The sequence below is a fragment of the Perissodus microlepis genome, chromosome 18 (assembly GCF_051167445.1).
Source record: "Perissodus microlepis isolate ML-2025 ecotype Zambia chromosome 18, ASM5116744v1, whole genome shotgun sequence".
NCBI classification, from domain to species: Eukaryota; Metazoa; Chordata; class Actinopteri; order Cichliformes; family Cichlidae; genus Perissodus; species Perissodus microlepis.
Window position 1 is genome coordinate 24613183 of NC_140478.1, and position 25675 is coordinate 24638857.

The window sequence follows — 25675 nt, forward strand, 5'->3', positions numbered from 1 at the left end:
TTCTCATTGGTAGGGAGAAATCATGTGACCACCAGAGCACCACCGAGCTTATAAGGTCTGCGTCTGCTGGATAGACTGTAGATGGGTATGTGTCAAACGGTTTAACTTTCATTTAACCGAAGCCGTGAGTAAATTCGCATCTTTAATTTTAAGAATACGCTTTTTGCTGAGACATGTTGTACGTTAGCGGCGTGTGTAGCACCTCAAAGTGGCTTTTGAGCGTGTGTATTTGAACCGAAAGGAGGGAGAGAGAGGGAGAGAGAGAACAGGAATGGGCACTTGACGTCATCTTTTCCGCTGCTGTGCTGCGGTCAGTGGGAACTTTCTCGAAGATCACGGCTGAGGTTAACAGAGGAATGGCGTTTTCCTTCTTTGTCGTGAGCATGGCTGCGGACTTTAGGCCGCAGTTTCAGTAATTAGCCGATCTGGTTAAGTCGACCTATTAGCCCGCCAATTCAGTGTGTGAGCCAGCTTAGAATTGGTTGCGCAGTGACATTTGCATCATGTTGCATGCATTGCGCATGCGTCACCGTGCATAATGTTATATGTTGCAGAGAAGAGCTGGGTTGAAAGCGTATTGGTACGAGGAAAGTGGGGGAGGGGTACCGGCTAGACATGAAAACGGCCTTGGGATGGGATGAAAATGAAACGACAGGACCAGTTGTAGGAAGCGGGGTGTTGTTCAAGGCTAAGGGGGCTGTGTTTATCATGTAATGTCTTGAATGAATCAACTTTCAAGGTATTTAAGCAGGCTGAATCTTAAGGTCAATATGTGGTTCTTTTGTTAATAAAGTCAGTCACAATGATACTACCCACAGTCTAGTTTGGAGTATATTAATTGGAGATGTACTAGATGAAAGAATTTTTATATTATTCCTGTCAGAACCATCAGGTAGTGTCTATTAATGTCTTAAATGTATGTCCAGAACCAAATATAATGAAACCATGTCAATAAACCACATTTGAAATGAACTAAATAGAGGTAACATGTAGTAAAATAACTTTACAATTTAATCATAATTTGTTACACCATGCGTAGCAGCATATCTGGTGGTATTTACTGTTTACCAAAGGTTTTCTTTATGAATAAACAATTTAAATGTCACTGATCCACAGTAATTGAAATACATCTAAAATTGGTCCACTAAAATATATTTACATCCAGTAAAATTCAGAACAAAATATTAAGGACCAAAAATGAATTTGGTAGAGCTAATGTTAATTTAAAAGGCTTTATACTTTTTGTTTTAGCATGTGTAGTACTTCAACAAACATCTAATAGCTTTAGCTTGTACTGTGAGCTTTTAATCACATGATTTTTCCATAGGGGCATACATGGTAGGAATATGCATCTTATTGTGCATGTGCTATGTTGTAATTTTGAGATGTCATATTTGAATGAATTTGAGTGTACAAAGGATGTGATTCATACTTAAGTAAAAACCCTTCATAAGGTTTCCATAGGTGGCCATCACTGAAGTGGCAATGACAGTGGAAACTGTCACATAACTTACTGAGGCAGAAATACATACTATTTATGTAGTATCACAATATGCACAAAAAATATTTAGTTTTAGGCCTACATTGACGTATTAAGCTTTACTATTCCAGTCCTTTAGCCAGCTTTGCTTAGAAGTATCTAGAAATCTAACAACTGCTACAAATCCTGCATTTCATGTTTCCAGTTTTGTTTTCCTTGTTGGAATCCATGTAAGTGAGACACTGACACCTTGAGAACATGTACAGGAACAATTTATTTACACAATATATCTGACTTAACCATAACAGTTTCACTGACAGCTTGCCTTTGTAGCAAGCAGATAGTGGCCCAGAAATGTCTACAGGTCCGATCTTACACCGAATCCTGGTCCTTTAGGAGGCTCTGTCAGGGAAGTCAGTCCGCCTGCAGGCTCACAGGAGAATCGGCCACTCCTATAGAAAAAGAACAAACGTCTTCATCTACAATCAGTTCACATATGACTTTAAAATTATATACGAATCTATTATGCAAATTGTGCACGTACCTGGGTCCTGGTGGAGGGACTCTGCCTGCCTTAAGCTCATCAATAATATCCTCAATATCCTTTGGTGTAAGGTCCTCCTAGAATAAGGGATGAGAGCAGCTTAGCTTTTGGTCATCTGATGGTCCATGTTTTGATTTTCACATCCTCCAATCTGTAAGAAGATCTATTATATTCTAAAGACAGGAGAATACTTTAAATACTATCTTTGTAATTCAAAGGAAATTATGATGATTTATTCTAAATTGAATAAATGGATAAATACTACATCAATGTCAGATTGACCATGTCAGTCAGTGACTGTATTTCACCCAACAGCAACTTTTCCCAACTTTCAAAATATCTTATTATTGATCTTTAGGACATGCAGGGCAGCACCAATTTATCAATAGTAAGATCTATGAGCCTACCAATATGAACCAATATCAGCCTTGTTCACTAAAACTAGAATACTGACATCTGCAGTGATATTTATAGGCATCAGTGGCTGATATGTATCTCTTGTATCATATCAGTTTTCCCTGACTATAAAGTATACAGCATAACAGACAGATAATCGACTTTAAAACAGGAAAGGATTTTTGTAATGAAGATTTTTTTTTGGTTTGGCTGCAAGAGGAAACCAAGAAGAGGAAGTAAACAACAACAGAAAAACGATAAACAGAAAAAAAAAAAGTACATATACCGTCTTCAGCTTATTTTAAACATCAGTATCGGGCCAGAGTTTCATGATCAGCCCATCCCCAGTTTTCCAATCAATTGTTTTTTTATGGCCACTAATAACTATAGCCAATAATAACTCTGACTTTAACTGTCAGTAAAGTTCAAACCAGCTCTGACAGATTTAGCTTTTTTTCAAGTCGTGCTAAAGAGGATACAAGTGTCAAATAGTGCTTTTTTTAATTAATTATTTTATTTTATTTACAGTACAGTTACTTTATGATATTGCAGAGCTGAACCATAGTGTTAAAAATGAATGATATAGACTTGCCCAAAACCATTATGGCATTTTTTTCAAATCTCACAATGTTTGTAAGTACAAAGACTGAATCGGGTGGTCTGCTTAATTAATACTGCCTGTGTGCTGCTCCAAAGCTGCTTCTACCTTCATATTTAGAAGCCCCTGAACAACCCGACACAAGTTCAAGCTCTTATTTGCAAACTGTGTCATCCTGAGTAAAACTAAATGTGTAATTGATGACTGAATTAATCTAATCTCCAAAGGCTGTGTGTATGGCTTGAGTGTTAATTATTCACATAAGAAAATGCCATCCTCAGCACAAGGTACTCTTGGTATTAACACATCGTGCCTTTTCTCGCTAATGATGATACCTCAGCAAGCTGAGGTGTTGCGAAGGATTCCTCCTTCACAGTCATCTTTAATTGGGTAATTCACTTAAGCTCGGCTTGCAATAACTAAATTTCCCATGGTAGAATTATTTTCACATGCTTAACCACAAAAGAATCCAAAAAGAAAAATTTTGACATCACACTTGGTTCAAGAAGTTGATATTTTTCCAAACTAATATAATGAATAAGAAAACACTCGTGTTATAGCTGATTATTTCTCTATTTTTTTCTCCCTGCTCTTAATTTCCTTTAGAGTCTTCCATGTTGCAGGCTGTGTCACACCTGCACTGTTTTCCACATGAGAGTAGCACTCCAGAAACTGTGCTGAGCAATAAATTCTCTGTACACATTCTTTGTGAAACTCGTTTGAGCTTTAATCTAATTTGGTTAATTTAGTTAAAACGTTCAGTATGGAAGCCATCTGCACAGATGACTCGAGCACTCACATAATAGTTGTCGTTGATCTGAACCATTGGAGCATTCACACAGGCACCCAGGCATTCCACTTCTATTACAGTGAACATCTTGTCTGGAGTAGTCTCCCCAACTTTGATACCTGTGGAGAACCAAATGGAGAAACGCTTCATATTCAGCTAGTCTCATCTGACACTCTACAGATTGTCTTACTAAAACAACAAATATTTTTAACTCGAGCACTAAAGCCTTACGTGCCACAGCTGTTAGCCACATATGTGAGTTAAAAGGAAGAGTAAAACTTCACTATGGTTGACTTAAAGAACAAACGTTGTCCTCTATTAAATGGAATGTAGGCTCAAGTCTGTTGACAGTTTCCTTGCTTGATTTCAATCTTGTTTGATGCTACAGCTTGATATTGTTTGAATACCAATGGCAACTGTATATTTATACATTTGTTCTCAGTCTCTGTTTATCTCAAACATACACAATAAAAAAAAAAGTTTGTTTTCATCTGTTTTCATCTCTTCATTGGTTTCTCAGCATAAAATGGAAAAGCACTCTTACCGAGTTTGTTTTGGATGGCCTCCACGATGCTTTCTGAGTTACAGAGCATGCAGGGTGTTGTCGTGCAGACTTGAATGAAGTATTTTCCCACAGGCTTACGTAGGAACATCGTATAGAACGTTGCTACTTCATATACTCTCATTGGAGGGATTTCCAGCACCTCTGCAACCTGAAATACAAAATTTATATAAAATGTGTTCGTTATCGTCAGAAAAGCTTGACGAGCATCACTCTGCTGGAAAACACTAAAAATATGACTGTGCCTTGTTCATGGCAGAAATAGGGAGCCATCCATGTTGCCTTTGGGCCAAATCCAACACGGGGATGGTGGCTGCTTGCTTGTGTCCTTCTGGGTACATTGAAGTGATCGCCTCAATCCTCTACAGTGAACAGAAAAAGATATTTTTCCATGACTGTATTTCCCATTTTTATTTTAACAATAAGGCCAATTTATACAGTGAAATAGTCCTGATATAATTCACATACATGAATTAAATGATACTATAATTGTAGTGTACTGTACAGTAGTAGGTAGGCCATCTATCGTTGAGCTTTTTTTCTACAAAAATACCAGGAAAATACATTGTGTCTGGTGTAGTAAGGTGGAGAGGCACTAAACTACTAAATTAGTTACAAAATAAAGCTAGAGACATCCCAAGCCAATCAACTTGGGTATTTCTGAAAAGAAATTCCAGCTTTTGTACAATAACACAAAATCAATACTTGCAATTATCTGCTATTACTGGTAATGAAAACCACATCAGTGCATCCTTAAAAAAATACTGTTCAACACAGATGCGAGGCTCACCTTCTTGTTCTCCTCAGTGAACTCAAAAGGTGTGTCAGGGTTGTTGTCAGGAGTATCTCTGTGCTAAAAAAGAATAAGGATAACATTAAAGTAGATTAAACTTTATTTATAACAGACACACATAACCGTCTTCGGTACATAATTATCTGTGTATGTATTAAATCTTGTGAAGCTTCTACTGAGGCTGCATTTTTCCTCAACAGCTACCACTTTCATGCGTGAGTAACAGATCTGTGAGCTGCAAACAATATCTGATAAAATATTAACAGTTCATCATGTAAGCCCAGAGGGAAACAGGTGCTACTACCCAACGAGAGAACAGACTCAACACAGACAACTATTATTTCTGCTTCTGCACACACTGCCCCCTTGTGAGCAGCAAAGCTCCTTTGTGCAATAAAAAAATTGAGGGGGAAAGAAATTTAATGTTTTTTGTTTTTTAATTTAAAGCAGCCAACCAATGCATTAATTAAAGAAGAGTGTCATAAGCATTTTTTATTTTTATTTTTTTTAAATCAAGCACAGGTTAAAAACAACGTTACTACCAGGGGACTATGGAACCAAGGAGAGTTTCCACTGCATGGAACTATCACAAGATGTTTTCGTGTGGCTGTAATGGCTCCTCCCTGGATAAATTAAGGTCTTTCGGAAAACAGACACCACTGGGATCAATCCTGCACAAACATACTGCAGAGCTGTGTCTTCAATTAATGGCTGAGCCTTTTTTTTTTTGCAAAATTTTCAAGTTAGTGAAGCATGGACAAAACACATCTCCAAACCCACCCAAACAGATCAGGATAACAAAAATACAGCATAAGGACAATACTTGACACTGGTGACAGTAGGTTTATAAGTTCTAAAAACCTTTGCATTTGATCCTATCAGTCGAATAAAGGAGTTGGTATAGTGTTCATATAGGCCAGGTAAGGCTGCCAAATCTTAACAAAGGTTTTATAGTCGTTTCTGAGCGTGTAGGTGATGTTTTCAAGTGGGACACATCTATATATCTCTGAGATCCATCTAAAAATAGGTAGTTGGAAGTCGGACTTCCACATAATGGTTATGCACTTTCTAACAATGCATAGAGACAGTTCCAGGAACTTCTGTTGGCTTTTTCCATAATTGGGTACCAACCTTTAAAATCCCCTAATAAACATATTTGAGGATCTAATGGAAAGAGTAGCTCTAAAACCTTTGACATAATGTTGGAAAATTCATGCCAGAATGCCTTTACCTTTGTGCAAAAACACAAACGCTCCTCCATGCTCTATAAACTCTGGTGTATATTTATTTAATTTTTGTGGCGTGATGTAAGTTTGATGGAGAATGTTGTAATGGGTCAGTCTGTATCTGATATTAATGGTTACATTTAAACATTTCTGACATTATTCTGACCATCGTTCTGCCTTAATTGTTACATGCAAATCGGACTCCCACTTCTCCCGTGACCTGTGTAACCCTGGTTTTGGAGCAGCACTCACTAAGACAGAATACACTTTTGAAATAAGACAAGCTGAGGATAAATACAGTTTCTAAAAGTTTCGTGATTAAAGTCCATGCTTGTGAAAATTTGTTTATGCATACACCAAGTAAAGAAAGCTGATATGGTGTTGCTATTTAATCCTGTTTTATGAAGCCCATCAGCAAATCTTTTTCTTAACCCTTCTAAAAATGTATTAACATGAATAATTCATTTTCCAATAATAGACAAACATTGCAACTTCTGCCCCAGTGTAACTAAAAAAAACAATGTTAGTGTGACATAGTAACAGCTAGACTGCGTTGAACAATGAACAGTAACAATTAAACTTAGCAGTAATATAGATATAGATAATATTAGAAATGACTACAAATTGTTGCTGTAATTTACAAAATTTTCCATGAGCTGCTGATCTATAGTAACCCACCATGATGAGCTCACACAATGTATAAAAAAAGCCCGTACAGCATCAGCGTGTACAGCATCCGCATGTACTCTCTGTTTTTGTCTGTCACCTTCTACACATTTTGTGCACTGAGGAACGGAAAGTGCCACTCACCACAAAAATGCCACCAGCTCCAGCACGTACAGCAGACTGATGCAGACTCCTGGCCTGCAAAACAGAAGAAAACAGGTAAAATACCTAGTGATGTCATGGAGCTAAATTCAAACTGATCTCAAATGCCAACATTTCTTACAGTAAACATGCTACTTACATGCAATACTTTTGAGTGCATAACATATGTTAAAAATAATGAATCCAATTCATGACTTGCAGGAGTTCATTCACTAAGACCCAAGTTTACGTTGTGTTAGTTCAGCGATAACTAAAACCGAAAAATATCAAGTGGTGCAACCAAAAACATGAGGTTTTTATGTAAAACTAGGATAATGTTGAAGTAAATGTTAACTTAATTTCTATGTAATTTAAATTTCATTTTAAAATTATATGTGTGCCCTTGGTAAGTTAATACAGGTGTTCGAGTAAAAAAGTTTGAAATGTTTAAAGTTTAAAATGAACCAGGAACTGGAAGGAGTGAAACTGCAGATGTCAAATTAACATTGTGATTTAAGATCATCTGTTAGTTTTCTAAACCTCTTATTTAAATTTAAATGTTAGTCTGTAGATTAAACTCCTTCAGGTCATATTTTAAACAGAACTGATGCACTTAGACATAATAAAATATGAATCTCACATCAATGACCCAAAGATTGCAAGACTAAAGACTGTAGGTAATTGTTGACTGACTGGCTCAATGTAAAAGGTAAAATTTATAGTGACTGCTGCGCCTGCCTTGATTTGTACACAACTATACTATTAATAAAGCTTTAAAATACATACAGCAATAAAATGGAAGGTATGCGCTAGGGCTGGGCGATATGACCCAAAATTCATATCTCGATATTTTTTAGCTGGATGGCGATATAAGATATATATCTCGATACTTTTTTTAAGCCATAAAGTAAGAACAAAAAGAGAGTTCTTAGTTAAAGCTGTTTCCCAGATGTCACACAGGCACTTTTATTAACATACAGCGTAGGTGTACATGAAAAAATTACTCAAAAATAAATTATGAGCATTTATTAATTAATAATGCTCCATAAATAAACTAAAGCAATGTTGTTTTTGTGCATAACAAAAAGCTCACAATTGTGCAGTCAAAATGTAAACTAAAAGATGCTGAGCATAATAACAAAGACAGACAGATTTCGCAGCTGCTCTATTCCCAAGTTCTACTGCGTGACTGACAGCCTGGAGTTTGAAATCCTCTTTGTAACCATGACTCTGAACAAGTGCCATTTATGGTCCTTATACACACGAAGTACGGTAATATTATGTTGTTTTTTTGACAGATTGCTGAGCGCCGTGTACAACATAAAATCGGTTCGCGGTCATCAAGAATACATACATAAGGTGCGCTGTCAACTTTTGAGAAAATAAAAGGATTTTAGGCTGTGCAGCCCCTCTGGGCTCGTTGACGCCGTCCAGCCCCACGCACGGGGCGATGCGCGGTAACTCGTTAATGGAGATTTGCCGTGTCCAGCTTGTCGCAGCCTGCAGGTGAAGCGATGGGGGAGGAGGAGTTGTGTTCAGTGAAGGAGAAGCGAGGCAGAGTAACGTTGCGTAGAGACAAAAGTGGACGAAAGAGAGGCAAACTTGCGGCTCCACAAGTATAATTATAACGTAACATATACTATATCGATATAAACAATATTGTCACATGTTATATCTCGTATAAAAATATATCGATATTTTAAAAAAAACTCGATATATCGCCCAGTCCTAGTTTGCGCCTAAAGTCAAGATTTTTGTTTTCTAGTATGAGAAAAAAATTATTTTGAGAGATCTTCCTCTAAAGCGATGAAGTGGAACTAAACTAAAATGTTTGTTACTGGGAAATCATATTTACATAAAGTATGACACAATAGTGTAAAGGTGGGTAAAGTTGTGTAAAATAAACCTCTTCGTGTATATTTTAACGTTTCCCACTAGTCTGAAAGAAGATATGAAAACTAAATAACCCCAAATCTATAGATTTCTATTTCTAGTCCACTATATTTAGAAATTAATTGTACTACGTTTGTACTACTGAATTTTCTTGAAATCTTAAGCTGCGAACAATTCTACATCACCATAATATTAAATATACATCTTGTAACAAATTATGCCTTATTATTAAAGTTTAAGCTGCACAGCTGTATACAAAACAATTAAAATGAGCCCCAGTTGCAATGTTGGAGTGATTATACTTATATAATCAATATTTATGATCTGATAGTACGATGTAATGTGTATGACTGTGAAATGTGACATTCTGCATAGTGAATACCTTAGATAGCTTAAGTACATGTACAGTAACAAATGTGTAGTTTTACTACTTTGCTAGTAGAAACTTTGCAGTATAATTGATATTTAACGGATCTAAAGTTTTTGCAAGCTGTTATTATACAGAAAACAACTTCTTGTGCTGAGCCACTTTTACGTAGATCATTGTTTTATGTAAATTGCAAACAGTGTTATCTGATCCAAGTTTCCAGCTAGATTAATATTAAGTGATTAATATTGCTGTTTTCCCATACTGTGAATTTACAGTAGGCATGCAAGCAGTTATATAGGGTGAAGTTAAAGTCAACTGCATGTACACGAGCCTGCTAAAAACCCATTCTAGCGGGTATGTTTTCCTTTCGCTGCACATCTTTCCAGCGATCGCCTTTTAAAAGTTTGACAGCAGAAAGCTAATTTAGCTAGCATGCTAGTGTTACCCAACGTCATTTTGCTGAGCGGCCTCCACTGCATGCCCTTGTGAAGAGTCATAGCATTTTTTTTCTCCAAGTTATCGAAAATTGCACCCAAACCTTTCCCCAGAACCATAAAAAATCACAACCGTACCGCCTGCGACACTGCAGAGCGAACAGCAGCAGACAGAAACATCTTGTCGCTTGAAGTTTGGTCCCGGTGCGTTAGGAAATGAACGGGACAGCGGTAGCCGACATCAACACAAACGCGCTCAGGTTCGATTCATACTGTCTGACGCACGACGTGACGTCTGTACGTCTCTGCGCTTAATCGATCCCAGATTCAAGTTGGAGCTCAAAGTCAGTCAACGTTGAATGTTTGCGAAAATTTCTTCTACATTCAAAAAACAAAATTATGCAAATATATAATGAACATTTTAATTTAAAATATGATAACAGAATAACAGAGTAGAAGAAATAAAGACGCAGTAAAAACGGTCAAACAAAATTATACAAAATGCTTCACAACAAACTTTTAAGTAATATCTAATATTACTTTAATAAACGTGCTCATTAAAAAGACAACATACTGCAGTAAAAATACTGATATAAATTTAGTGGGATTACGTCTGGGATCTCTCTGAGCTTCTTTTTGTTTGCTGTGGTGATGAACAGGTTGACAGACAGAGGTCAGGAGTCTTCGTATATTCTGATGTAGTGAGAGTTGGTAGCAGGTGGGAAAAGCCTGGAGAAGTGGAGGTATGCACTCCAGGGAAAATGAATTATAGTCAGAATAGAACACATGTGCACGAATGAAAAAGACTGTGGTGAGACCTGCAGTTTTTGAAGACGGTGTTTGTAACAAAAAGACAGGAGGTAGAGCTGGAGGTGTCAGAGTTGAGGATGCTCGTTGGGAGTGACCAGGATTAACAAGACTGGAAATCACTGCATCAGCAGAGCGATTCGTGGATGCAGTGAAGCAGGACAGGGAGAATGTTGACGTGACATAGGCGGGATAGGGTGAGAGGAAGATAAACCGCTGTGGCGACCCCTAAAGGGAGCAGCTGAAAGTAGAAGCAGACATTATATAATTGCGAATAATAATTTGTCTCAGGTTAAATTGTTATGACTTATTTTCTACCGAGTATAAAATATTTTTATTATTTCTGTATTTGTTTTTGTTTTGTTTGTTTTTTTAAGTTTTCCACATGTGTTTTGTCAGTGGAATATTGTTTTCTTTTCTCTAAGGATATTTTTTAACTGTGCTATGTTTGCAATGTCAGAGAATTAAAGCAAAGCAGGGTGGAAGCAGGGGTTTTACAGTGAGCTTTCCCATAAGAAATTTATGTTTTAAAAGACTAAGTTTTATTAAATGTTAGTGTTAAAAGGATTCAGGAGCTGTCTCTCACAGCAGACATGCATTGGGGATTGGGCAGGGTTTGTTTGTTTACTCTGAAAGTGAATAATTGTTGCATACGTCTCTATTATTATTATTTTCTTCTTTTCACCAACAGCACCCATCAGCCTCCCCCCTTCAAACAAATGTATCCTGCTGGGGGTAGACCGCCTCCTTGTCCTCCTCCACCACCCACTTGCTTAGAAACATAATGTGATCAGCAGGCCAGGGATGGCTCATCCAATGAAAAAGTGGGAGTGCTCCACTCCATGAGCTGATTGGCTGCCCTGACTCTAAGCAGACTGAGCCAGAGCATGCAGATCAGGGATTAGGGGTGGGTCTTTCTGCATGCTGAATTGTGTTGGTTCAGTACAGGCCTTGTAGTGTTCTTACCTCACCCAGGAGGATTCAGACAGACCAGCAGGGACTCAGATTATACCATTTTCTGACTCACTCTCCAATGATATAGGCCTGTCTGCATCTGTACTTCCAAAATGGTTGTTCCTGAGTCTCAGGACAAAATGTACTACCCTCTTAATGACCTGCAGAAGGATGCTCATGTGCCTGACTTTAACTCATATCTGGCATTGTACCAAAAGTCTCTGGAGAATCCAGAAGGTAGGTCAAACTTGTCTGTATTTTTAGTGCAGTGCTTGCAGCGCTTCCTTGCCATTCATATCTCTTTGAGCCTGTCTGCATACAGTATCCCTTTGTGCTAATCTGCCTTATCTGCATCCATAACACTGATAAAATGTATCCTCTGTTTTAGCTTTCTGGAAAGAGGTTGCTGATGAGTTCTTCTGGAAGAAGCCTGCAACAGCACCGATGCTGCAATACAACTTCGATGTGACGAAAGGGAGCGTTTATGTGAAATACATGGAGGGAGCCAAAACCAACATGTGCTATAATGTCTTGGACAGACATGTGAGGGAGAGGAGCCTTGGTGAAAAGGTTGCCTATTACTGGTAAGCACCAGCATGCCCCCAGAGGAAACAATAGCTATGATGGGAAACGCTGCCTGGAGTTATGCTAAGTATTCCAGTCAAAAACAACTGCTGTGTCCCCTGTGCTGACCCCAGAACACCAAAAGAAACCACAGGCAGCGCACATCACTACAGCAGTGCTTCTTCTTTGTGTCAGAAGCAGAAGATAAAAGTTTACAGATTTTATACACTATCTGTCCAACAATTTCTTATTTTTTTTATAATGCAAAAATCTATTTCTATTTGATTAATCAACTACAAAAAGTCTAACTAGAGCAACTAACTTCACTTGATAGACGAATGTACACACATTACATTTTTAAACTTATTCTAGCTTTAAATTTTAAGTCATTTAAATGATTTGAACCTGCAGTTGCGTGCTGATGACACCTTTGTCATATTACAATAAAGCCTCTACTTTATGATGTTTTACTATTATATTATGACAGTTATTATTTGCTCTGTCAGCTGTTTAAGCTTAGCAAGCAGGAAGGTTGTTCTGCACGCTCAGCAATGTAAGGGTTCAGTGGAACTTGGCATCCTGGAAATCACCTGTAGGAGAGCATTAATGCTATTTACACTAAAACAAAGCACTTGTATGATATACCTGCTTACGTGTTTGCCGTGACTATTTTAGTACACTCTGTAATGAAACTATAATTATCAGCTGTGGTGACAAGTTATCAATTTCCACATGGTTTGTTTTGAGCAACAGTCGATCGCTCATGGGACTTTAGCTCACGCTTTGTCCAAGTATAATTTGAACAACTGTCTAAAGTGGTAGAAGAATGCAAAAAAATGTTTTTTTAAAAATAGAACAGCAAAAATGCTGCAAAGAGTCCCATTTCAACAAAAATCAGGGGCAGTGAAAGAAGTTTAAGTGACAAATCAAAAATAAACACATATGAATATAAAAGTAATCTGCTTCTATAGTATTTGTATAGATCAGTATAGATTAAATATGGGAAATTTTGATTATCTCATATTTTGGCAAGTGGAGTCATATAAATGTTGGAATTAAAGAGGTCTCATGATCGACCCCTGCGGAACGCCATGTCTAAATTTAGTTTGCTCTGCTGTACATTTTCCAAAAAATAAATAAAGACTTTGACAACATATATGCAGGCTATTTCACATAGAGCTGAGTTACAACATTTGCTATCACAACTTGAAGTCATTTATCAGTTGCAGAATTTCATCTGTGCAGTCATTTATTTCATCATTCCCATTTGGCTTGGTACCATGCTTTCTGCTGCCCCTTCAAGTGTGCCAAATTGTTTTCCTAATAACTATCCTGACAAACATCCAAGCCTAATATAGACTTAGCAAAAACAGGAACAGGTTATCTCTACTGTGAACTCAAAGAACTCACCGGACAACACTGTTGGGGAAAGTGGGAAAGTACTTTTGTGTGCAATCGTTTACCAAAACAGACGAAGAGACCTCTGTAGAATCACAGACAGGTTTTGTACTACATTTATACATTTGAAAGTTTCTCTCTTGTGTGCTGTCTTATCAGGGAGGGAAACTCACCTGATCATCAAATGGCCATCACCTACAGCCAGCTGCTGAGCCATGTCTGCCGCTGTGCTAACGTGCTGAAGCAAATGGGTGAGAACCTGAGCTTATGGTCATGTCCATGATTAGTCCATAATTATTTAGTCCATGATTATAATACAGAAGTATAGCTTTACAGATTTTGCTGACAAACTTAGTTTCAGAGATACAGAGTGGCAGTAACTTGTTTTATATGTATATATATATATATTATTAAGGTGTGAAAAAGGGAGACAGAGTGTCTATCTACCTACCGATGATCCCAGAGCTTGTGTACACAATGCTGGCCTGTGCCAGGATAGGTGCTGTTCACTCTATTGTGGTAAGTACTATTATGACTATGCACCATATGCAACAATTTTACAAAACTGAAAAGTCTTTTTTTTTTTCCTGTCCAGCATTCTCTAATATCATATGTGCCATCTGCATGGTGCATTTTTGCAGACTGTCAGGAAGTAGGCTGCTGGTTCTTGCTGCTCTGATTTCCACAAGAAAACATTGTCTGAACCCGAGCTGTTGCTTCTGTTAGTGCAGACTGCTCTGCTCCAGTAGTTTATCAGCTGTCTTCTACATGAACACAGCACCAGCAGCACCTGCACTTAGTATATAGGTCAGACAGTTGCTGGCTGTTTCCAGTTTGAGAAGGCACTAGAGTCACTGCAATTCTGCAAGCAAGCCAACACTTTTAGATATTTAACCTTGCTCTTCCATGCAAAGGTTAGTAGCTCTGCTTAAAATAACTCTAGAATGTGACTCCAAAGTGGGCGCTTTTTATAACTCGCAAAGGCTGGCAGAGTTAGATATAAGTGACCTTGTCTTTGCTTAGTCATTGTTGTACAACTCTCAGTTTTGATCTGATTAATTTACTTTCGACAGGAACAACACTTGGCATGGCAACATAACAATCTTTGGGACAGCGCCAGCCTTTTAGATTATCCCATGACTGCTAATATTAATCATGAATGAGCAAAAAGGATTGGTCCATGGAAACTTGCAGGAGAGCCAATGCCAATCATGCAGTGACATTTTGCTGAGTCCAGAATCCTTAGTGACCGGATTCATAATGCTTCATCAACACTGAAACTTTATGCTCTGTGAACCATTAACCTTGTCCAGATATCCAGACCTCCTGTCTGGATTCTATGTGAATGACAGTCATAGAAAAGAGCAGTTAATGTCTGTCTGCTTTGTTATGTAAAATTCAACAAGGTTTCTAAATCTGTAAATGATGATGAGAAGGAGCAGCATACTCCATCACGGTGTAATATCAGAGACATAACAGCTTAGTTTTGGATTTTAGAAGGCTCCACACTTCTTACAACTTCCAGCCTTTAAAAAAAAGGAATATGTTGGCTCAGTACTCAGCAATATCTGCTAGTCTGGCTCAAGGGTTCTGACTCAGTTTTAAATTTGTAAATGATGTTTCCTAATAATTATGATCTATTTCTCATGTTAGTTAAAATAACTTACACACACTAAATAAAAAGCATTTAAAGCTGCTATATTGAAACAAGTTGCAAAAACACTCTCTCAGCACCCATCCTTTCCTACCTAGTCAGTCCCAAACAGGCAACATACACAGTTATTGAGTAGCTGATAGGCATCAAAGTGGAGAATTTGGCAGATCAAGAGCCAGTTATTTCCCTCAAGATCTGGTACAGCTGAAACACGACGCTACAGCCAGTGTGAATGAATTGCTACAAACACAGCTCCAAATATACATTAAATGTTGCTCTATGTTGGTTGGATGATTTTGTGTAAAAACCTTATTCACACCTGCTGCAAGTGCCTTAAAATGTAGTTATTTAGCCAGTTCTTCATTAAGATTATCAAAACAACTTTATTTGGAGGTAAAACCAGGAATTCTTCTTCGTTTGGTCTCCATTTAGGGGTTGCCAAAGTGGATCATCTGCCTCCATGTTTTCTCTCACTACACCCATGGCCCTCTTCTTTGATCTTCCTCTTTTCTTAATGCCTGGTAGCTTCATGTTCAGCATCCTTTTTATCCAATATATCCTCTATCCCTCATGTGTTTTTGTCAATGCCCCCATCTTCTTTTACTCTGTAACAACTCATGCCGTCTCCATCCTGCCTGCACTCTTTTCTTCACCTCCATCGTGCTTCGGATGATCCGATTCAAAGCAGCCCAGGTATATAAACTCATCCAGCTTTACTGCATCTACTCCTGGCTTCTTCACCTCTTCCTCTCCAGTTGCTCTTTCACCTGGTCCCTATTCTCACTAGAAAACAAAGAATTCAAAAGTGCTTTCTTTAAGAAATCGTGAAAATGCTCCTGAAATGATTGTTTCTGTTATCTAACATCCTCTGTTTTTCTCTTTGCATGTTCAGTTTGCAGGTTTCTCCTGTGAGTCTCTGTGTGAAAGGATTGTAGATGCCCAGAGTAGTGTACTGGTGACAGCAGGTAGGTCTTCAGGCAGCCAAGTGTTTGTCCTGTCCCTGGGTTCCCAAGTTGTGGCAGAAGGATAAACTGTACATTTTATCCATTTGCACACATCAGATTATGATGTAGCTGACTAGTAAGCACTGTTACCACTCTGCAAGACAATCTTAAGTTTACGCCTTTGCAGGGCCTTTCTGTTTGAGTTTTCTCTGTGTCAAACAGAACATATTAGGTTAATGCTGCCTAAGTTAATCCAAGATATTCCTGCAAAAGAAGCTCTTGATGTTAAGAGTTTCACTATCTGGTTATATGAAGATATACAAAGGAACAAACATAGCTTTGTTTTTGGTTTTAAAAGCAGGACTCAGCACAAAATTAAAAACGATCAAAAACAAAACCCACCAATCTCTATTCTAAACACTGATTAACTGTGCTTGATGTGTACATTGTTCTTTTGTGGTCCTCACTCATTCAGTAGCTCCTAATGTGTCTGTTTAAAATATGTGTGCCAAATGGCAGCACCAATGAGATGTTTTGTTTTGCCAGAAGCTGCAAAGATGACTCCCTGCTGTTTACTTTTACTTCTTCATCATAGCTCTCTGCCTCTACCTGTTCCTCCCTCTGTCTCCTGTCAGATGGTGTTTACAGAGGAGAGAAACTGATCAACCTGAAGCAGATTGCAACCGAGGCTCTGGAGAAGTGCCGGGAAAGGTAGCTCCTGCTTACAAAGCCTACACTTTCCCAGATTTCAGTAACCACCCTTAGTTACACTGGCTGCAGCTGGTAATGGAAGTCAGCCCCTGGAATATGAGTCACTGCACACACACAGACGCACGCACACAGAGCAGTCAGCTGATATCAGAGATGTTAAAGAATCATACAGCAAGGCTTTTACATTAACGAGGTTGCCGGGCAACATGGAGCACCTTTATCAGGGAAGCCCAAGCTGCTCATCTGCTATAGCAACATGACTACGAGGAATGTTAGCTGAGAAGCAAAGCATGCTGGGAAGGATTATGGGAGTATCTGGGGTACAGATGTGGTTAGAGGTAACTTTTAAGCCATATGTGAAAAAACTCATTTTATGTCAAATTTTCATACCAACCCTAACCCCTGTTATAATTACCATCAAATCACAGTATTTAATTTATTTACTTAAGTTACTGTTATGGTGATACTAATACAGAGTTGAGAAACATGAGAAAAAAACATAAAGCTCAGGAACGTATATATGTTCATTTATGTGTATGTGGGTCCCCCATCTATGGATCCCCTGAAATTATATAATGTATGCTTTTTAATCTTGTGCACAAAGTATACATACAAGATTTGTGCTGTTCACAGTGACCTAATATAGGAAAGAACTGCGTTAAGTCTACAAGGAGTAAACAGCAGTAATTACTTCCAAAAATAAACTTTTTTTCTTGATAAATAACTTGTGGACACATGACAAAATATTTCATCTCATGGGACTTCAGGCGCTCGACCTACAAGAACCAAGATGTGACCCCAGTCCAGTATTTGCAAATCCTTGGAAAGCAGAGCAGCATGCATGCACTCAGTATCCATTAGGCAAAGACTTTATGCTTTTACTACCTTTCACTGCTTTTCTTTTTTTTTCTCTTTTAGAGGGTCAGCTAGTGTCACCAAATGCCTCGTCATCAAGCACCATGCACTGAAGACAAAAAGTGGAGGTGCATGCAACAAACTACAGGTTTGTCAGCTCGAAAAATGAACACACAGTGACAAACACATATTTGTTACATTGTAAAACGATTCTATATACATATTTATGTCTTTATTTGAATAACTACAGGGGGAAAAATATATTTCAGAACCAAAAATATTGGTTCTGTCATATTTTTCCAAATATTTAGCCTTTAGCTCCTCAGGGCATTCTAAATTAGAGTTGAAATTGGCATGTTGCACTCCTGCTGGTGTGCTTGGCAAGCAGCTGTAATGATCCGGTTTATGAGTTTGATTTGTTCCCTCCTGTTGTGGTGCATTCAGACCCCCTGGGACTCACAGTGTGATGTTTGGTGGGATGAGGCCATGAGGGACTCCTCTGAGGAGTGTGAGCCAGAGTGGCTGGATGCAGAGGACCCGCTCTTTATCCTCTACACCAGCGGCTCCACCGGCAAACCCAAGGTGAGGCAGACGTTCACATGCAGGCAGGTTTTTTTCCACAAACACAGCAAGAGGCATGAGGGAAATCTTATCATTTACACAAATCGCAGAATCTATTTATTACTATGATAAGCCTGTAATGACTTTAACTGGGCCAGCGTTTACATAATCTGCCATGAAATAGTGAGAATTAATGGTTTTCTGTTGCTGAGAGGCACAAATGTAATCCTTGAAAGTTATCTGCAAGCTCCACTGTTGTATTTGTGTATTCTATTTGTGTGTGTGCATGTGTGTGTTGTTATAGAAAACACAGAATTTATGGATTTTTCTTTTACACAGACATGTTTCTTTCACTCAAGACATAAACTTTAACTTTAAAATGTTATGGTTTACCTTATGGGCACTTCCCACTATGAGAGCGTGTAAACAGAACTTGACTAATATGCATAGAAACACACCTCCATACACGTCTCTTCTGCCAACATTAACAGATCCCTTATTTTTGCTGTCTTCTGTCTCCTTGTTGACCTATTTATTATTTTTTTGCTCACTTGAAACAGGGTGTTCTCCACACTGTTGCTGGATATCTGCTCTACACATCGATGACCTTCAAGTACGTTTTCGATCATCACCACGATGATGTGTACTGGTGTACAGCCGACATTGGCTGGATCACCGGACACTCCTACATCACCTACGGTCCACTTGCAAACGGTGCTACGAGCGTCCTAGTGAGTCAAATCAGCAAGGTGTCACATGTATAGAACATTAAACAAAAAATGGAAAACCAAACCTCCGTGTGCATGTGTCTGCATGTTTTTGCAGTTTGAAGGTATCCCTGTTCACCCTCATGTTGGCCGGTTCTGGGAAGTAATTGAGAAGTACAAAGTGACCAAGTTTTATACAGCTCCTACAGCCATCCGCCTGCTGATGAAGTATGGACGTGAGCCACTACAGAAGTATGTGGACACATCATCTGCTGCAGCTCAGTTAAATAGATAATTACAAACAGCGTTAGCTCCAAGATATTTTGGCTTTAACGCCACAGTTTTACTGGGGAGGTGGTGCAGTTGATGTGGTGCCTCTCTTGATTTGGAAAGACCTCCGTCAACTTGCTCACTTCTTATATAACAATTTGGTTAGTGTGTTTTCAGATTTAGAGCTATGACCCAATATGGGAATAATTGAAACCTCTTCTTATAAACTACAGGATAAAAACAGAAGACACTGAGTGTTTAAATAGATTATTTTTCTCTGAACAAAGAGACAAACAACAAACAAATGGTTTATTTTAACCAAATATTTTAACTAAGCAAATCTAACTTGAGTATTATGACAAAAACTTCAAGGGCTTTAATCTGACTATTGATAGACTGTCATATTTGTACTAAGTTAAAGCTAAGTTTAACATCTTAGCCAAGTACTTATTGTAAGCATTGACAACAAAAGACCTCTTTCAGATTATTAATTTATCATAATTTAGCATTATTAATATTAACTGTGTGATACTTTCAGCTGCTGCCTTGTCACAAAGAGTTCCCACAATAGGTACCACCACATTTAATTTGGCAATTTTATTCCTGATGCCCACAAGTGGAATCCCACTAGCGACCTTTTGCTTGCTAAGCTAATGCCTTAACTACTACTCTATTAGCCAAGCATTAGTATGAGCACATTTTTAATATTTACTAAGTAGTGATAAAATAAAGGCTTAATTTATTTTGTTTAGTTCACGAGAGTTAACATATTTAATAATATTTAAAATCATGTTTGTTAATATACTATGTTTACATTAATAAGGATTAATGTCTATGCTAGCTTTGCAGCCAGTTAGCATAGCTTAGGAGTTGCTTTCAGTCTTTGTGTGAAGCTAAGCTAACCTTCTAGTTACTGGAGCTGCATATTTGAGTATAGAAGGGAGGGTCAATCCTCTCATCTAGCTCTCAGCACTAATAAGAATATTTTTCAAAATTAATAATTAATCGGAGCACAGTGTTGGCACAGTAGCGACAAAAAGAAATATTCCAAATCACTAATTACAAGTTTGGTAGAACTGTAGATAGAAAATATTTAGTATAATTAAATAATAGTCTATTTGTCAAGAGAATTTAAAAGAATCTTACTTAGACAAACATTCTCAACAATACATAAAAAATGAGTCATTATAGACAATTATGAAAAATTAAAATTATCAGCTATGAAAGCTTAAAAATGCAAAGTCTCACCGAAGTCAGATTTTAATTCACTATTTAAACAGAGCACAGTATCAACATTATGGTAAGGCAAAAACAACATAGAGCACTGAAGTTGTAGTTTGAAGGTGAGATAGTTTCCTTCTTTGTTGTCAGTAAGAAAGTTTAGACTTTGAGCTACAAAGAGCATGATAAATACCACGCAATGATGTAATCTAAGGGAAATCTTTTGATTTATCAGGTATGACCTCTCCAGCCTGAGAATTCTGGGTACTGTGGGTGAACCCATCAATCCAGAGGCGTGGCAGTGGTACTATGAAGTGGTTGGTCAAAGCAGATGTCCCATCGTTGATACCTTCTGGCAAACAGAAACGGTAAGAAACAAGAAACTGACTACAGAGGTGTTATTAGGAAGTCGTACTCAGGCGTATCGCTTCAGAAGAACTGCAGGGTCTGAAACAACTTCTGTATGATGAGCTGGGATAGCTCTTCTCAGGATGTGTAGGTGTTTAGATTCTAAGATGATGCTAGGTATGTGTCAATAGGGATAAAACGATAAAAATATATAGTACCTCAATGCGGGATTTTCCCAAACCAGTCACATATTCTTCCTGTTAAAAGGGATTTTTTCCTTTCCACTGTCGCCAAGTGCTTACTTGTAGCAGATCATTTGAATGTTGGGGTTTTCCTTTATATCACTGTAAGGTCTTTACTTTACAATATAAAACACCTTGAGGTGACTGCTGTTGTGGTTTGCTGCTATATAAATAAAATTGAATTAAATTATTGGAAACTAACATGGAAGTAACATAAGAGAAAAACACTGCTCCCACAATATTGAAATACAACAGTTAAACTACAGTATATAAAGTCTTGTAGTAGTAGAAGAATTAAAGGTATTAATAATTTTAATTGAATTGTAGTGAGCATATACTAAAACCTTTAAAATGCCCAATAGGAAAGTAGTCCTTTTGATAATCAATGACATTTAAAAAAAAGCCATGACTGGGATTGTTTTTTTTGTTTGCTTTCTTTTTCATAGGTGGGCAACAGGCATCCCAGCCCACCCATAGATACACCACTGATTGATTATATTCTTACAAGGCATATCAAATGTTTTGCTTTATTACCTCTTTGTTGCTGTGATGTTTTATGTTTGTTTTCTCCTTAGGGAGGTCATGTCTTGACTCCTCTACCTGCTGCTACACCGCTGAAACCAGGCTCTGCTGTAAGTGATAACAGTTCTTCCACGCTGACATTTCTAAATCTAAAACATACCTTCATGTGAGGACTGTCATTAGTTCAAGTCGTGCTGGTATGCAAGGGTTTTTCCCTGTGCGCATGAAAATGGCGAGCATGATTTAACAAAAGCAGGGCAGGATGTGCAGCCTGGTTCTTCTTATTATGATCCAGATAATGATCTGGAAGAAACGCTGCAGCTGCAGGGGAGTTATTAAATGAAACAAAACAGTTATCTCACATTAAATCCAAAACTCATATTTCAGACTTTCCCTTTCTTTGGGGTGGAGCCGACCATCCTCAACGAGCACGGAGAGGAGCTGGAAGGTGAAGCTGAGGGTTATCTGGTAAGTTTCAATTCAACACAGCCTCATTTCTCTCTGTCACAGTGATCGTATCGAGCAACAACGAATACATGTGTGGTAAAAAGGAGAGGAAGACGAAAACGATGTTTCACTGTTAATGTTGGCCAATGAACCAGCGGCATGTTTATTATCTAAATGTAATCAAATACTTTTAGATTTTTTAAATTTTCATTTACATTCTTCACCTTCTTATGCTTTCTGGAAGTATTTTTCCTGGATGTGACGTTTATTTTATTTAAAAATAGTTTAAATAATTATATAAAAAATTAGAAGTAGTGTATTTTTTTGTTGTTGAACTCGTCAGTGTATGGATGCAAATAAAATTTCAAAATAGCAATGGCAGTAACACCTCTCTTTCAGGTATTTAGGAGGCCGTGGCCTGGAATAATGCGCACTGTGTTCAAGAACCATGAGCGCTTCGAAAATACCTACTTCAAGAAATTCCCAGGCTTTTATGTGACTGGAGATGGTGAGATCCAAGAATCAGCCCTAGCTGGCTATCACTCCCAGACTGAATATTACTCAGGATAGAGTTTTAGTTCTCAACATGAACAATTTCTCACTAAAGCACCAAAGTGAACCACGAGACCCCATATAAAGTTTTGTTTTGTCCTCTCTCAGGCTGCAGGCGAGATAAGGACGGCTATTACTGGATCACAGGGAGAATAGACGACATGCTGAATGTGTCAGGTACGGTGCTGTCCCTCAGAACTTATTTTAAGGCTGTTATCTAATTTGACATAAATAACTTTAAATATTCTCAGTACATTTTTATTTATTAGCCTCTCCAGGAAATTGTGCTATTCATCTCTGCAATGGCCTTGTATATCTTTTTTTCCCCCCTCAGGCCACCTGATGAGCACAGCGGAGGTTGAGGCGGCTCTGACGGAGCACGCGGCTGTGGCGGAGGCTGCGGTGGTGAGTCGACCTCACAAGGTGAAGGGAGAGTCCCTCTACTGCTTTGTCACCCTCAAAGACAGCAGGGAGTTCAGTCACACGCTGGTGGATGAGCTCAAGAGACTGGGTGAGACCTTTGATTAGCGTTAAAGGGAAAGTCCACTAAAATTCATGCATCTTTGTGTATCAGTGGTCTCTTGTTTTGCATTTGATCTAAAATAAAATGTTAAATTAAATACGAATACAACTTCTGCTGGATTCAGTCCTGTGAAAAACTAAGCAGTAACTGTGCAGTAACTTGACATAGTTGTTTTTTGTAAGACTTTATCAATCTCTCATCCCTTTGGGAAGAACCCTGGCCCACTCTTCTTTACAGCGTTGTGTCAGTTCATTGAGGTTTTGTTGCCCTCTTATGGTCCCGCCACAGCCTTTCAATCAGGTTTAAGTCTGGACTTTGACCCGATCTTTGCACCTTGATTCTTCTCTTTTTCAGCCACTCTGTTGTGGATTTGCTGGTGTGCTTGGACAATTTTAGCCAAATGTTCAGCTTTTGGACAGATGGCCTGATATACAAAAAGAGTTCTTGGTGGACTAAGAAACTGCAAGGTGCCCAGGTCCTGTGACTGCAAAACCAGCCCAGATCATCTCCACTTGACAGTTCGTGTGAGGTGTTTGTGCTGTGTTTTTTTGCCCAATGTGGGGTTTGTACACTTTGGACAAACATCTCCACTTTGGTTTCATTTGTCCAAAGAACATTTGTTAAGATGCAACTTTCCTAACATAAGCTGTTCTTCCATGTTCTTTTTGATAGAAGAGGCTTTCTCCCGCTATTCCTCTTAACCAAAGGTATACCTATTCAGTCTTTTTCTAACTGTACAGTCAGAACATTCAACATTTGACATATTAATCGAGGCCTGGACTCTCTGACATGCAGCTCTTTGGTTGTTTTTGCTAGCCTTGGGGTGAATTTGCTTTTATTGAGGTGGTCAATGAGATGGTAATTAAATGCTACTTACCCACTTAATTGCTATGGAAGCAGTAAGGATGTACTCAGTTTTTTACAGGACTGAAAATTAATACAGCTTAAGAAAACTTGCCCAGTTGTGGAAAAAAAAAACATTGTCTGGTCTAATTCTTATTATTATTTTTACTTCTTTATCAAGAAAGACCAACAGTAAGGGATACACTCTTGTCAAAAGGTTAAAGTGTCTTTATTATAGTATCTAAATCACTCAGGACATCGAAGTCGACTACATGCTGTAAAATTTCATATTTTTCAAGCATGTTCCATATGTTCTTGAAAAATTAACAACAGTTAAAACAAACCGAAAAACTAAAAAAATACCCTTTGGGGGTATAATACATGGGTTTCCCCAACGTTTTTATGCTTCCTGTTTCTGCACCAACAGAACATCGTACTTTAATACTTTCATTATTTGGCTTTGAAATAGCCAAATATGAAAGTTCATATGCAGTTCATTTACAGCCAACTGTTTATGTTACAGGGTAAGTTATTTTATTATATGGTACATGGCCTGTATTTTTATAGTGCTTTACTTAGTCCTATGGACCCCAAAGCACTTTACACTACATTCAGTCATCCATCCACTGGTGATGGCAAGCTACATTGTAGCCACAGCTGCCCTGGGGCACACTGACAGAGGCAAGGCTGCCGGACACTGGCGCCACCAGGCCCTCTGACCACCACCAGTAGGCAATGGGTGAAGTATCTTGCCCAAGGACACAACGAACGAGACTGTCGGAGCCGGGGCTCGAATCGGCAACCTTCCGATTACAAGACGAACTGCCAACTCTTGAGCCACAATCGCCCCACAGCCACGATCGCCCCACTTGCATGCAATTGAGAAAAAAGCTAAGGAAATGCTCCAAAATAAAAACAGCCTTTTGTTTATTTTTTTTCATTAATTTTTTTTTCTATTTTCTACATTCTCTTCTCAGTGAGAGAAAAAATTGGACCAATCGCTACACCAGACTTCATCCAGAATGCCCCAGCGCTCCCAAAAACTCGCTCAGGTAACAGTCCAACACCTTTATAAATCGGCATCATCTTCCTCTACTTGCCTCCTGTGTAACATCGTGTCCTCATCCACTTCAGGAAAGATCATGAGGCGAATCCTCAGACAGATTGCTCGCAACGACAAGGACCTCGGGGACCTCTCCACCCTGGCTGACCCCAAGGTGGTGGAGGTGCTGTTTAGCCAGAGATATGAAGCTGCAGCCTGAAGAAGAAGAAGAAGAAGAAAACAAACTCTCTGGCTTCAAACTATGCTATTGTACAGATGAAGACAATCACAAACTGCTGCTTTTTGGGTGTGAATGATGGGAATGGGATCACAAAGCACAGCACAAAAATACAGCAGACATTAAAATGTTCTGATTTTTTTTATGTATGAGAGAAAACAAAACATAATTGAAAATGTCAAATTGAATCCCAGATGTGCTTTTTAAACAGATGTATGAATGCAGTTGTGTTGATGGTTTGTGTTTGGGCCAAAATGTCACACGTACTAGTTCCTGTGAAGATGTTAAAGGATGACCTTAATCCTTATTTACGCCTTGTTTTCGACTGATGTATATTTCCAACCTGTGGTACATTTCTATGAATAAAGTGTTTAATCCA

General features: G+C 38.4%; 2 protein-coding genes across 3 annotated transcripts; one reads left to right on the forward strand and one right to left on the reverse strand.

Moving 5' to 3' along the window:
- The first annotated feature begins 14 nt into the window (after window positions 1-14).
- acss2l (acyl-CoA synthetase short chain family member 2 like) lies at window positions 15-25675 on the forward strand. Of its 2 annotated transcripts, XM_084911770.1 has the most exons (19): window positions 15-85; window positions 11392-11891; window positions 12043-12238; window positions 13776-13867; window positions 14032-14135; window positions 16163-16235; window positions 16850-16925; window positions 17844-17928; window positions 18225-18362; window positions 18902-19072; window positions 19167-19300; window positions 20775-20907; window positions 21705-21761; window positions 22039-22119; window positions 22498-22606; window positions 22759-22827; window positions 22985-23161; window positions 24994-25068; window positions 25151-25675. In XM_084911770.1, exons 2-19 carry the CDS (start codon window positions 11768-11770, stop codon window positions 25276-25278), a joined length of 2022 nt encoding a protein of 673 aa, XP_084767896.1. In that variant the 5' UTR covers window positions 15-85; window positions 11392-11767; the 3' UTR covers window positions 25279-25675. The 2 variants fall into 2 exon arrangements, with proteins under 2 accessions (XP_084767896.1, XP_084767897.1); XM_084911771.1 differs by lacking the exon at window positions 11392-11891 and having other exon boundaries at window positions 25-85.
- ndufv2 (NADH:ubiquinone oxidoreductase core subunit V2) lies at window positions 1735-10152 on the reverse strand. Its single transcript, XM_084911782.1, has 8 exons — window positions 10032-10152; window positions 7200-7253; window positions 5161-5223; window positions 4616-4732; window positions 4353-4521; window positions 3818-3927; window positions 2025-2101; window positions 1735-1932 (listed from the first exon to the last, which is right to left on the reverse strand). Exons 1-8 carry the CDS (start codon window positions 10071-10073, stop codon window positions 1839-1841), a joined length of 726 nt encoding a protein of 241 aa, XP_084767908.1. The 5' UTR covers window positions 10074-10152; the 3' UTR covers window positions 1735-1838.